At 52.0% G+C, this 12,991-nt stretch overlaps 1 protein-coding gene across 1 annotated transcript in view; it reads left to right on the forward strand.

Annotated features, from left to right (window-relative positions):
* Window positions 1-5,778: 5,778 nt before the first annotated feature.
* Window positions 5,779-12,991, forward strand: part of MXI1 (MAX interactor 1, dimerization protein) — a 55,089-nt gene continuing 47,876 nt past the window's right edge. The window contains exon 1 of the mRNA XM_083866448.1: window positions 5,779-5,977. Within this exon, the coding sequence (XP_083722574.1) occupies window positions 5,794-5,977 (184 nt within the window). The 5' untranslated portion in view covers window positions 5,779-5,793. The remainder of the gene's footprint in view (window positions 5,978-12,991) is intronic.

Genomic DNA, 12,991 nt, shown 5'->3' on the forward strand with positions numbered 1-12,991 from the left:
TGCCAAGACACAAGGCCTGAGGGGGTGAAAGGGAAAAATGAAGCACCTGAGCAGGTACAGTTTGTGCACAACCCCTGGTTCCATAGCAGTCACCGCCTCAGAAAGGCTGTCCTGAGCTAATGCATCAAAACACAGGGGGACCAGGAGGTTCTGTGCTATGGCATCAGTTAAAAGGCCAGCTGAGTGGAGGGACACAAGGCATTCAAAAGTGAGAAGAGGCTCCATTGGGAGGTGTGGGATCCTCTTTCTCTGCTCTTCCCACGGTGCATCCCACTGGGCTTGTCCTAATGGCTCCTCAGCCCTAGCCCAGAAAGCACAAATCCCAGAAATGTGTTGGATGTTGATGTGTTGGATGTCACATTACTGACTCTAACATAAAAACTCAAAGCTGAAGCATGCAAAATTGCACACTGAGATCCTCCTGCCTGGAGCAATGTCAAATGGCCCTCCCTTGATCTGCCAGCCCAGAGTAGAGGATCAATCAGTGTATTCCTAGGAGTGATGTAAAGGTTTCAGTTGGACAGACAGAGAACCAGATCCTCCACTTGGCTCTTTGCACCAGGGGAGACACTCTTGGACCTTTTGCCACATCCATCCTCCGACCTGCCTTAGCAGGTGCAATCCACTCCTTACAGAGCCACCCAGACCCACCAGGAATATTCAGCATTTAATCCACCCACCAAGAGATGTGCCTTTTTTCTGCTGGCACAAGGCAATTTCAGACCATATGTGTGCTTTCCCTTAAGGGTGGGCAAGAAAAATTCTTTATTATTTTTATATCAGAACTGCATGGCAACTACTGTGAAAGGCCAAGTGTGAACAGCAGAGAACTAAGTAGGAGCCAAGAAGAGCTTGTGCCATCTCCCAGCCTTTGAGACAGAAAATCTACTATTACAAAGATAGGGAGGGTAATTAGAAGGCTGGAAGGAAAGAAAAAAAAAAAAAAGCTTATTGTAAAAGCAGACATCATAGCTTAGGTTTGCCTGATGAATGCTGAGATCAGGGGCCACCATGCAAGATTTCAAGGAGGATCAATCCTTACAAGATTGTAAGGAGGGATTTCAAAGGAAATTAAGTAGAAGCTTTAGAGGTACTAGCGGGATGAAACTGTAAATAACAGCATCATAAATGGATCTGAGAGAAGCAGTATGGCTGGGCAGGAGCAGGCGAGAGGAACCATCACCACTATTTGTAGCTTAGTTATTTCCAGCACACACCAAAAGAGAGCATCAAGGGCAGAGAGGTGATGTGGCAGCATGGGCAGCCAGAGACACCCAGCAAAACCACAGAGCTTCCTGAGCCCCAGCAAAGGATGGGGATTGCTCAAGAGCCTGAGGACCCACCTCATGCATGACAGCTGCTGGGGCAGGCACTCAAAACCCTGGCAAGGGCCTTTCTCCTGGGGCCCCTCTGAGTTATCCTGATCTCTTGTTTAATTTAAGGAGCACCTGGGGAAGTGGAAGGCCACTGCAATGATGGCTTCAAAAGAGGGCTGGATGCATCCCCCCACTCTGGGTCTGGCCAAGTGAGAGTCAGGCTCTGACAACATCCCTAAGGACCTTGAGCCCTTGGCTGCAAACATCTACCAGCCCCACAGAAGGATGTGTGGCCCTGCTGTAAATCAGGGTCCCATGTCACGCCTTGGGACAGGTGACAACAGGCAGCGATAGCAGGTGGCAGCCGGGGGCCTGGCAGGACAGCCTGGAGCCAGTGCTCCAGGGGAGAGCTACATGTATTAATTATTGACTAGTGAAAGGAGAAATATGAGATTTCACTGACCTCTGTGTCCCTCTCTGTGCAGGCAGATTTCTGCACCCCAATTAAATCATGCTTGGGCAAGAAGAGGGGCAATACCTGCACTCGCCATTGGGCTGGAGCACTTGGCTGACCACAAGGAGTGATGCAAGAAACACTAAAAATCCCTGGGTCCAACAGCAAAATCAAGGTTTTAGGAGTCACCCATGTGCCACAAGAGATCTTCTCCCCCTGCAGGATACAGCTGCTCCAGACTGGCCCTAGCACATCATCACCACAACAACTGTGTCCATTAAAAAAAAAATATATGTGATAGCCTCCAAATAATTTTTCAATATCTTTATATCATTCTTGTGCAGCAAGAAATGCCTGCCCATGGCAGACAGGCAGCACAACTATCACTTGGAAAATGAGTTAGTCCTGCCAAGAGGACTGCAGCAGACTTTTAAAGGCAGGTGAAATTTTATAAAAGGATTACACTGGGATTAGCCTGAAAGGAGAGAGAGCAGGTGCTTCCAGGGGCTTTTGCAGACCAGAATCCAGAGTTGTCTAGGCCCCCACCCTTTAAAACCCTCTCTGAACTCTGCCAGGTCTGTCCAGAGGGTGATTTACACTGGTGCTGCCACTGGAACAAACTGAATGGATAACACCTGCAATGTGGGGAAACAGCTGCTGTGTGTGATACCACCAAAACAAGGTCAAAATACATCCACCAAAGGGGACTTGCCATTTGTGCTCAGAGCAGTAGCTCTGTTTTCCTCTGTTCAGCCCAATGTGGGCACCACGCACTCCCATGAGATGATTCCCATGGCAGAGGGGAAGGAGTGCTCACTCTCTGCCCCAGGGGTTTCTCACAGCACCTCACACCACCTGCAGCTCTGCACCTAAACCCACACCTTGCTATGTTATGCAGCACTGCAAAATAAAGCACTCCAGCAATCCTACCTCTTATCTGACCCAATCCCCAAATGATGGGGTGGATATTTTCCCCACTCCTACAGGTGTGAATTTGGCAACATCACTGTGGGCACGCAACCTCTGCACCCCTGGGCCACGCTCCCCTTGCTGTGCCATGCTGTACTGAGGGCAGCCTGCAGCCACAGGCTGCTGATAAAAGGTCCAGGGATCTCCCACATTGTGAGCACTGCCCTGGCCACGTGCCTGGAAGCAGGGGCTGTGCCAGAGGTGTGGGCAGTGGGGCTGAGCCAGGGGTTCAGCCCATCTCACCCCAACTCCCACTCCTGTGAGTCCATGGGGCTGCACTCAGATATTCCACTTTTGTCCAAAAAGCAGGTGTCCTTCACCTTGCAGAGAAAAAAATCGACAGTGAGACTTCAGGATGAGCTCAAAGGTTGAACAAAGCACAAGAGAAGGGAAATAAAAAGAGCATGCCCTTAGCTGGCTGTACTTAGAAGGCTGCAGACGGTGCTGGACCATGGCTGCTGGATGTGCAGAGCTGGCAATACTGCTAAACTTCTTCCCTTATCACTCTCTGATTCTGTGTGCTTTCCACTGCTCACCATTTTTTTATTTTTTTTTTTTTTTGTACCCCACAGCCCACATGCCCTAAAGCCTCCATTCCTCTTGAGCCAGTTCCCTTGGAATGCCTGTCCTTGGACCGCTCCCTCAGGAATACTTTTCTCTTGTGGAAGTGCCTTTAAAGAGAAATTATCCTGGAACTAAGCTAGAAGGGAAAGGGATCCAAATTATGATTATTCTGGCTTCAAACCTGGGATGTCACACTGGGAAAAGTGGTACCTGCTATTGATGGCTGAATCAGCACCAATTCATACAAAGCATTCCAAAAATCACCACAGAAGTGTTGTGCAGGAGGACCAAGAAATGCAGTAGGTAACAGAGGATGTTGCCATTAGGCACAAGACCTACAGTAGGGACTCTGGATGGCCACACACATCCTCATCTTCTGGGAGAGGAGCTGAGATTTTTAAAACACCTGATGCTGGCTGCCTCTGCTGCCTTTGTGTGCTTTCAGCAATGACTTTTTGTACTTTAAACTTGAGGTTATGGAAAGCCTCCTGCCCAATGGTGAGCCAGCAGAGAGGTGCCCCTCAGTGTCCAGCCAAGCTGGACAGCTGCTTGTGTCCAGGTCTCCAGTGGCTGCAGCTGAGGTTTGTTAGAGCAGTCACACCACCATTGTGCAGCTCAAACCCTGCACAATTAGAAAGCCAGAGACTTTCTGACTGATGTTTTAATGGGAGTGTTTGCCCATGCATGCTTCTAAAGCAGGAATCGTGTTTTACCTCAGCTAGTCAGTGGAGTCAATAAAAGCCAAGTACATTCTGAGTCCCTCACTTGCCTGGATGTACCCTATGGCTCAGCCTGGCTCCCACCTCTGCTCTGGTCAGCCCTTGCTTTCCCAGCTGAAATGCTGCTCTTAGGGATGGCCAGTCACCTGTGGGTCACACCTGAGCCTGGCAGCAGTGTTCTGTCCCTGTTTACTCTGCTCACAGCACACCAGCCTCTGCCTTCTTCTCCACTCTTGCCAGGCCACAACTAAATCCAAATGATGCTTTGTGCCCTCCTCCCTACATCAGCCCGTTCTGGGGGGCAAAGGCAGCGATGGGACAGGTGGTGGCATTGTTGATGTGGCAGCAGGAGGAGGTGCCACAGGGCCGGGGAGAGGCTGTGCTGAGCCGGCCCAGCCCGGCATGTGCTGTGGGAAGGGCGTGTGACCCATGAAATCCCGCAGCCACGCTTCCCAAAAATAGCCTGCCGGCCCCCAGCAACCGAGAGCCGCGGGGATGTCATTGCAGTCCGGGGCACCGTCCCCTCTCAGATGATTCAGGTCCCCGTGATGCCGCGGGCTCCGGGTACCAATTAACACGTACTAAAACAGCACTTCTGAACGCCACCACGACCTCTCCTCTCGGCTCTCCAGCCAGTTCCCGTCCCTGGGAGGCCGGCGAGCCCCCCGGAGCCCCCTCGGCAGCCCGGTGTGGGCCGGTCCCCCCGCCCCAGCACATCTCCGGGGCGATGCTTCTCCCGGCCGCTCCCACGGGGCTCCCCGGGGAACCGGCCCGACCCGCCCGGCCGGGCAGAGCGGGGTTTGTGCTGCAGACACAGCGCCTGTGTCAGGTGCTGCTGTCACGGGTGGCAGGGGAGGACAGGAGGTGTCGGAGGTCACTTGCTGCCAGCCCGGTGCAAGTGGAGTCCGCTCCGCCTACCCCCGCAAAATTCATGAGACTGCAAATGACTCCTGAAGTGCAAACCCTCGCCCTGCTCCTCAGTCTGGGTCAGCTCTGCGCTCTCTCCCCCGGGCGCAGCTGCTCCTCCTCACCTCCCTGACTGCAAAACAAGGGAGAAACAAGCGCAGTGTGCCCGGCCCTGACCCCGGCTCTGCAGGGATGGGTATGGAGCGGGTGAGGGAGCGCTGCTGAAACCCTTGCCCGCTCCCCGACTTGGATTTACTTTGGAAAAAAATAATTTATTAATTGCTTTTAGAGTCTGAACCCAGAGAGAGCTTTCTGGGGGGCACTGCTTAACAGAGGAGTAATTTGACATTGAACCGCTGATGCTCCGTGCCGAGGAGCCCCTCTGGAGTTCGGGGTGCTGGTCCCATCCTCCCCTGGGCTGGCTGGGCGCACCGTGGGCTGTCACGCTGGGTCCCCGATGCGGGACAGACCTTCGGGAGGTGACACGGGGTGACAAGGGGCAGGACAGGCGGGGCTGTGCCTCAGTGTCCCGGGGGTGACTGCAGCCGGGACCCGCCGGCGCCACATCCCCGGGGCGCCCCTTTCCGAGGGTCGTACCCGCGGCGGAGCTGTAACCCCCCCGGGGCCGGAGAGCGGCGGCCCGCGGGTCCCCCCGCCCCGGGAGCAGCCCGCCCGCCCCGCAGCCGCTCGCAGTCCGCAGTCCGCAGGCGCGGCCGGGCCGGGCCGCCCCGCCGGGGCGCGGGGGGGGCGGGACGCGGCGGCCCGTGGGGCGACACGGCGGCGGCGCTGGGAGCGCGGCGGGCCCGGGCTCGCCGGCAGACGGACGGACGGACGGACGGACGGACGGGCGGAGGAGGCGGCGGGCATGGGGAAGCGCGGCCGGCCGCGGAGGGAGCCGCGGAGCGCAGGAGCGGCCGGCGGGGCCCGGTGCCCGCTCGGGGACATCTGCAACACGAGCCCCGCGGCGGGCATGGACACCTTCCTCTACAACGTGCAGGTGCTGCTGGAGGCCGCCAGCTACCTGGAGCGCATCGAGAAGGAGAATAAAAGTGAGTGCGGGCTGCGGCCGTGGCCGTGTGCGTGACCGCGGGGCGGGCGGGGGAGTAGGGAAAATAACCCAAACTTTGGGCCGGCTGGGGGGCCGGAGCAGTGACAAAGGGGCCGGGGCGGCCCGCACCCCCCGCGGCCACCGGGGACACCGGGCCCGGGGGAAAGTTTGGGATGGAGAGCGGAGCGGGACGGCGCCGGGAGCGGGGCCGCAGCGCCGGTGCCCGGGGAGAGCGGGCCAGGAGGGGCACCGGGAGGGCCCGGGGGGCGGCGGGCCCCGCGCGGAGCCGGAGCCGGTGGCGGAGCCGGAGCGGCGGGGGAGGAGGAGGCGATGACACGTCCCCGCTCCCCCCGCCGGGGCATGGGCAGAGTCACGTAGGCAAGTGGCAGCGCTCGCCAGGTAGCCGGCGGGGCGGAGAGGGCAGGGCAGAGCAGAGCAGGGCAGAGCAGGACGAGCGTCCGGTGCGGGGCGGCGGCCGGCCGCGCCGCTAGCCTCCCGTTCCGCGGGCGCGGAGGGTGCGCGTAGCCCGCGGCTCTCCCCGCGGAGCGGTGTCCCGGGCGGGCACGGGAGCCGCCAGGGCGGGCGGCAGGCGAGGCAGAGCGCCCCGGGAACAAAGGCCGGCCGGGCCCGCGGAGGAGCGCGGCCGCGGACCCCGCGCGGTGGCGGAGCGCGCTCCAGGGCCCCGCCCCGCGGGCGGACACATGGCTCGCACATGGAGCCGGCGCGCCGCGCTCATTGGCCGCCGCCCGCCGGGGGCGGGGCCGCGCCGCCCGCTCCGCCAATGCGCGGCGCCGGGGTCCCCCTGTGACGTCACGCGTTGCCGAGCGGGCCGGGGGGGCCGGGGGGGCTCGGCCGGGGGCTCCGGGACCGGCGGGCCGGGGGTGTCACATGTAAACCTCACCGGGAGCCCCCGCCCCGCCCCGCCACCGCTCTGCCTGCCTTCTGCTCGGGTTTTCTCTTACTCTTTGTTTTAGCCTCTATTTATAATTTTTTTTAATTATTATTTTCTACTTTTTTTTTTTTTTTTTTTTTTTTTTTTTTTTTTTTTTTTTAAATTTTCCTGCCCTCCTCGCTTTCATATTTGAGGCTTTCCTCCCCCTTTTTTTTCCCCCGCGGAGCGTGTGCTGCGTTTTGTTTTCCGTTTAACTTTACAAAGGAACCGGCGGGTCCCTCACCACGCGTCCCCACCGCAGCATCACCCCCTGCTCGGCGTTCACCCCCATGGCAGCTGTAGGTCCCGCGCAGGTGACGGGACAGGGTGTCCTTGTCCTGCGGGAACAGCGCCCTGCAGCCTCAGGGACAGGGATCCCACTGCGGAGGAGCTGCTCTGCCGCCAAAGCCGCAGCCAAAAGCCCTTGTTCTTTGCTCGCCCAAAACAAATCCAGGCTGCTTTTCTGTTTTTGAAAGTTGAATTAATATTGGGGTGGGATTTTTTTCGCGTGTGCTAGTTGTTGTTTCGTAATGAATCCGCAAAGCCGAGCGTCTTGAGGAGCTGAGCTGCACCGCCAGCAGCAGCTGCCAGCAGGAAAATGACGGGAGACACCAGCAAGGATTGGGCTTGCGTGTGAAAACAGCAGCACCCCTGCTCTGGACACTGAGCGTGAGACCGCTGGTTTAGGTTTGTTTTTTTCCTGACGAGCACTCCTGTTCTGAACGGGAACTGTCAAAATCATGGCTTTTTTTTTTCGGGGTGGGGGGAGATAGAATTTTCCTTGCCGTTCAGATGGATGCTATCTGATCTTTTATATGCTCCATTTAAAAATGCATCATTTCATACGGTTCCTTGTTTGGAACTGGAAAATGAGTAGGACAGCAGGATACAGGATTTTTTTTTTTATTGCTAGATTCTTAAAAGAGGTGTTTGCATCCAAACAACTCCATTCCTGAGCGCTTTTTTTCACTGAAGCTTTCACTAGTAATTGTTGAGGTCATAATGTTGAAAATCATCACTTTTATTAGGCAATTCTGCAAAACCTTTCAATATTTTAATGTGCAATCAGGACATTTTAGGGTGAAAAGTCCCATTTAACCAAAGGTTCAGCTGGTGAACGTGCTGTTCAGAACGTGACCGTCATAAACCAGGCAGCTTTTACGTGTTGCTCCCAAACAAAGAAAAATGCTGCTGGGATTGGAAAACAATCTCTGAGCATTACTGGCCCTATCTAAACTAAGGAACAGCTGCAGGAGCGGGAGCGTTGTATCCCAGTGTATATACATCTCCTTTCTGGGAAGGGATTTGCCTGCAGAGCTCAGGTTATTGCACCAAGAGAATGCTGTGCCCTTTCCTCTGCCAGGGCAGGGGTGATTCCTTAGTGCACCCAGGGCTGACAGCCTGGCAGAGACATTGCTAATGGCTGATCACTCCTCATTGCAGTTAGCATGTGTTAGTTACATCACAATTAGCAAAAATAGAGGAGGCCAGCTCAAAAAAGTTTGGTGATGGAGGCTGCCAGACTCGGCTGCAGTCAGACTTTGTGCTTGCCTGCTTCCTGCAGCATGCCCAGGTCATTTGACCACGGTGTTACGCAGGGCTGTAATGAGTTATTTTGGTGTTACTCCCATCAGGAAGGTGGCTGAGTCACGGCCCTGTTGTGCCAGGTGCTGTACACGCAGGGGAGTGACAGTGCCCTGCCCCAAGGAAACAGTCTTAAAAAAATAGAGGTGACAGGTAGATGTTTGTCTCTTCCTGGGCAGGATGGGTGGCAGGGACAGAGCTGGGTAAAGCACCAGGATGCTGGTTGGGATCAGCATCACATGGTATGGAAGCTGAAGGGCTTCAGTAGCCAAAGGAAGGAATTTAAGGAAGGGCTGTTACGGCTCTGAGAGCTCAAGTGGTTTTCCTTGTAGTTTTATGGTTTCTGATAAACCATGCTCAGTGTCCTAATTAATTCTTCCGAGCCTTTGGTGGCTGTGCCAGGTTATTCACCTTCTCAAAACACTGTCCTCAGCAGGAGCAGATGCTGTTTGGTAGAGGGCCCCCCTGAAAGGTGGACACAAGCTCTTCTCTTGTGTATCCAAATGCTTGGATATCCCAGATAGGCTTGTCACACCTTCTGGTGATAGAGGAGCAACTGCAAGGATGTTTTCAGCCTCCAAAACAACCTACCCTTGTCTGCAAGTCGGTGGTGCAAGGCAGACAGCAGAGCCTTCCATTTTGAGGGCAGGACTTTCAGATAAGGCAGGAGTTTCCTACCTTCCTGAAGCTCAGGGAGAAATATGGATATGATTATGATCTACATTTATACGTCGCATGTCCTATCGTTGTGATCATGAATGATAGCAGAGGGGCCGTGGGCTGGCTGGGTGGTGTGGAAACAGAACCACAGGGCACAGAGCTGTGCAGCAGGGTAGGATGTACTGTCAGGGCTATGGCAGGGGGACACTGTTCAGGAGTGGCCTCTCAGCACCATCCTTATAGTATGCACTTATGTTTTAAAATATTAGACTAAAAATTACCTGTGTTACAGTACGGTGACACGGAAGGTTAGAATCCTCTTATCAGACTCCTTGGGTAAGCTGGAGTATTTTAGCTACTGAAATATAACTGAATTATTTTTCCATTTGAGCCTCTAGGAGTGAATAACTGCTGCCTGCCTTCTCGCTGCAGTTCTCATGGTGAGACCACAAAACCCCATTCCAACACACTTTGCTAACTGACATGTACAGGTTTCCAAATGACCTGTTTCTAGAAATTCAAGCTTAGTATCCAAGGAATAGAAACGTCACATGAAGAATGTTACAGTGGCTGTTTTCAGAAATGAAAGTTGTGCTGAGGGCAGCTCTGTTGATGTATCTGTAACCTCTGCAAATGCCACTTCATGAATAAGCATGGCTGAAAACCTGTAGCAGCTGAAATGCTGGAATGTGGAAGATGTTTTTAAAGGGACCTGGAGGAAACTCAGCTGAGGATTAGTATGTGTCAGGCATCCCCTTTGTGCGTGTGGACTCATGTTTTTGTCAGTAGGAGTTGCACAAACACGTGATGAATCCTTCGGATACGATGACTTATCTGTAATAGGCATGGTGTGTAATACATTCTGATCTCACTACAGATACAGACCTGTGTTGCCATATCCTCTTCCAAAAGCATGAAGGCAATCAAGTCTCTGCAACAGGGGTGACAAGTTCACAAGTCTAATAGAGGTGTGCATACATGGGACCATGGATCTTGGCCCCTCGCAGGAGATCTTCTTCAAGTGCTGGCTATGTTTATTGATCTTCTGACCAGGAATAACAAATAGGTGATCTTAGATTTGTTCTTTGCTCCTGAATAATTCTCTCTGAGGTAGAGGACAACTGAGCCTTGGGGATGAGTTAACAGTATCTTCATCATGTGGCTCCGTCCATTGTTTATGTGCTGTTTAGGGTCTTTTTCTGACAAACCAAAGAAATGTCAGAAACCTGTAATTAGTGGAGGGTAGAAGAAGCTGAGACTGCCTTTGGTCTGTGTGCAGAGCTCCTATTGTATCAATGAGAGTTGGACACATGGCTCAAGGTTAGTGTAGATGGTCTTGGATCTTATGGTGATGTGATACACAGAGCAGTGTGGGACCCCTTTATTTATATATTTTTCATCCAACTCACAGTAAACCCCTTTCATTCCTCCTGGTTCATGACCTGGCTACAATGATTCATGTGTTAGCCACTTCCAGGTTGGGGTATTTTGACTCATGCTGTTTGGACCTCAGCTTAGAATTCAGAAGGAAGCCACAGCAGGAGAAATGATAGGGCAGAGGTAAAACCATGGAGCTGTGCCAGAAGCACCACTGAGGACCGATCACATCCCTTGTCAGCAGAGCATCCTGAGAGCTGGCAAAGCACCTTATGCTGCTGGCTGAAGAATCCTACCTTCTTCTTACTTAGCTGAAGGACTCTATATTTTTTCTTATGGGAATTCCTCTATGTTTTGCAGCTGGATTAGTTAAGTGACTTAATCAAAGTCACAGAGTAAGTTACTGACTCAGTATAAACACAGCACAGCACAGGTCTGAAAACAGAGGACATCTCCTGGAGAGAGAAGGAACAAGTGACCCAAAGAGCCAGTAGATCTGTGGCTTTTACCTTATTGTTTGGCAGAGCTTAGTCTTTGAATCAGTGTGCACTTTATTCCTGTTCAAACTCTTGGATATCCCAGAGGTTTGGTTCTGAGAAACATCTGTCCCCAGTGGTGGATGGCTGTCCACCAGATACCAGTGGGAGTGCTGAAATGGATTATCTGATGTCTTGTGAAAGAATGAAGCTCTCGGATGAGAAATGAGGCCGTGTCCTGTAGGCACTTGTAGGTCACTTGTAGTGAAGGAATTGCAGGCCTTGGAAGGGAGTTGAGTAGGTGGGACTTGGGTTGTTCTGCAGTCTGCTGCTGCAAGTCCAGCAATATTGAACTATTACAGTCATAACTACAAGTATAGAGACCTGTTTGTTACAGTGTGTGCTGATGTGTTGTTCAGATGTTGTTCCCCTCACTAGAGAAGCAGGAGTGGTGTGAGTCTGCTGTTCCCAGAAAGTTATGGAATCACTGAATCTTTGCACTGTTTTGAGAGTGCCAGAAAATGGTTCCTACCAGGGATCTCTGTTCATGCTTTGATTGCACAAGTGCTAGATTTCAATGGATTGAAAATAATATTAAGAGTTTGGAGGGTTTGTGTGAACATGGGCAAAGGAAGCGCTCATGACTGTTGCCATCTTGATGTTCCTCACAGAAAATGCAAATGGCTGGGGACAGGAGGATTTTAGCAAAAGCCAAATACAGAATGAAAAACAAGGCAGCTTAGCAAAAGGGATTGCCCTTATTGAAAATAACTTCCACGTTGCAAAGCATTGTGTTATTTCTAAGGTTTGTGTTCAAAGCAGAGGGCTGGGCATTTTGATTTGTAAGACATGTTCCTGTTCCACCTCTGACTTAGGGTGTGTCTTCATGTGAGCAATTATGCTGCTTATACCTCAGTTTCCCTTCCTGCAGAGTGGAAAGAAAATAGCTAAAGTAATTTCGGGTTTGAGAAGCTTAAAATGTTACTTTTGGAAAGCTCTTAGAAAATTTCCCTGATGGAAGTTGCTAGTTTAATGCAAGTGATGGTGATGTTGATAAAAACAGATCACATCTGTTGTACTTGATGAAAATAGTACAGCAGCATTTCAGATGTAAATATTAATTGATTTCTGCACTGCAGATTTCTTCTTGGATATTTAAATTATTGCTAAGGAGGAGGGAAAGGCTATCAGGGAGATTAACAAATCCATTATTAAGGCTGGAAATGGAGGGTTGCCGAAGTGCCATTTAATAAAATGTAAAAAGCCCCTTTCTAAAGGGCGAAGCAGCAGAACACACAATGAAAGTGAATCACAGCTGCCAGAAGGGATGCCAAGCAGCAAGCACTTATAATCAGAAAACTGTACTTACAGATCATTCGGAGCCACTAAATTAAATGATCTCATTCTCCCCTAAAATACTCTTCCCTTAGCCTCTCCCCAGTGTTGCCTGTGGATTGCTCAACCACATTTAAAATCTGACTTGGGGGGCTTTTTGGTCAGCAGTTGAATGGCATTGGGCCTCTTTGTGCTATTTACTTTTCACCCACTTTTGTTTCTGTCACACTGGTATTTTGCAGGCTGACCTGCCCACGCGAGCACTTGGGATGGCAACTGCAAGATTTTACAGATCTGCTGTGGCTCCATGGTTGACTTTCCTCTTCTCTAGGGCTCCTTCTTTGGGGAAATGTCCTACAGTTTATTCCCAAATTTGTCTTTGTTTCACAGAGGCTTTTTTAAAAATTATTATTGTACATTGTTTACTTCAGAAACAAAGACTTGGAAACTGAGCTGAAGTGGAAATGCAGGAGCTTATCCCACATCATTTGACACAGAACTGATCCTGCTGTTACTTCATTCTGGGGCTGATTTAATTCACCATGTGTATCAGAGTCCCTCTCCTTCATCCTCTTTTGTTTTGTATCTTGAACTTTACCTTCATGAGGCTGACACTCTGATATGCTCCTAACCTACCCCTTCATTTTCCACC

The sequence above is a fragment of the Zosterops lateralis genome (assembly GCF_965231275.1).
Source record: "Zosterops lateralis genome assembly, chromosome: 8".
NCBI classification, from domain to species: domain Eukaryota; kingdom Metazoa; phylum Chordata; class Aves; order Passeriformes; family Zosteropidae; genus Zosterops; species Zosterops lateralis.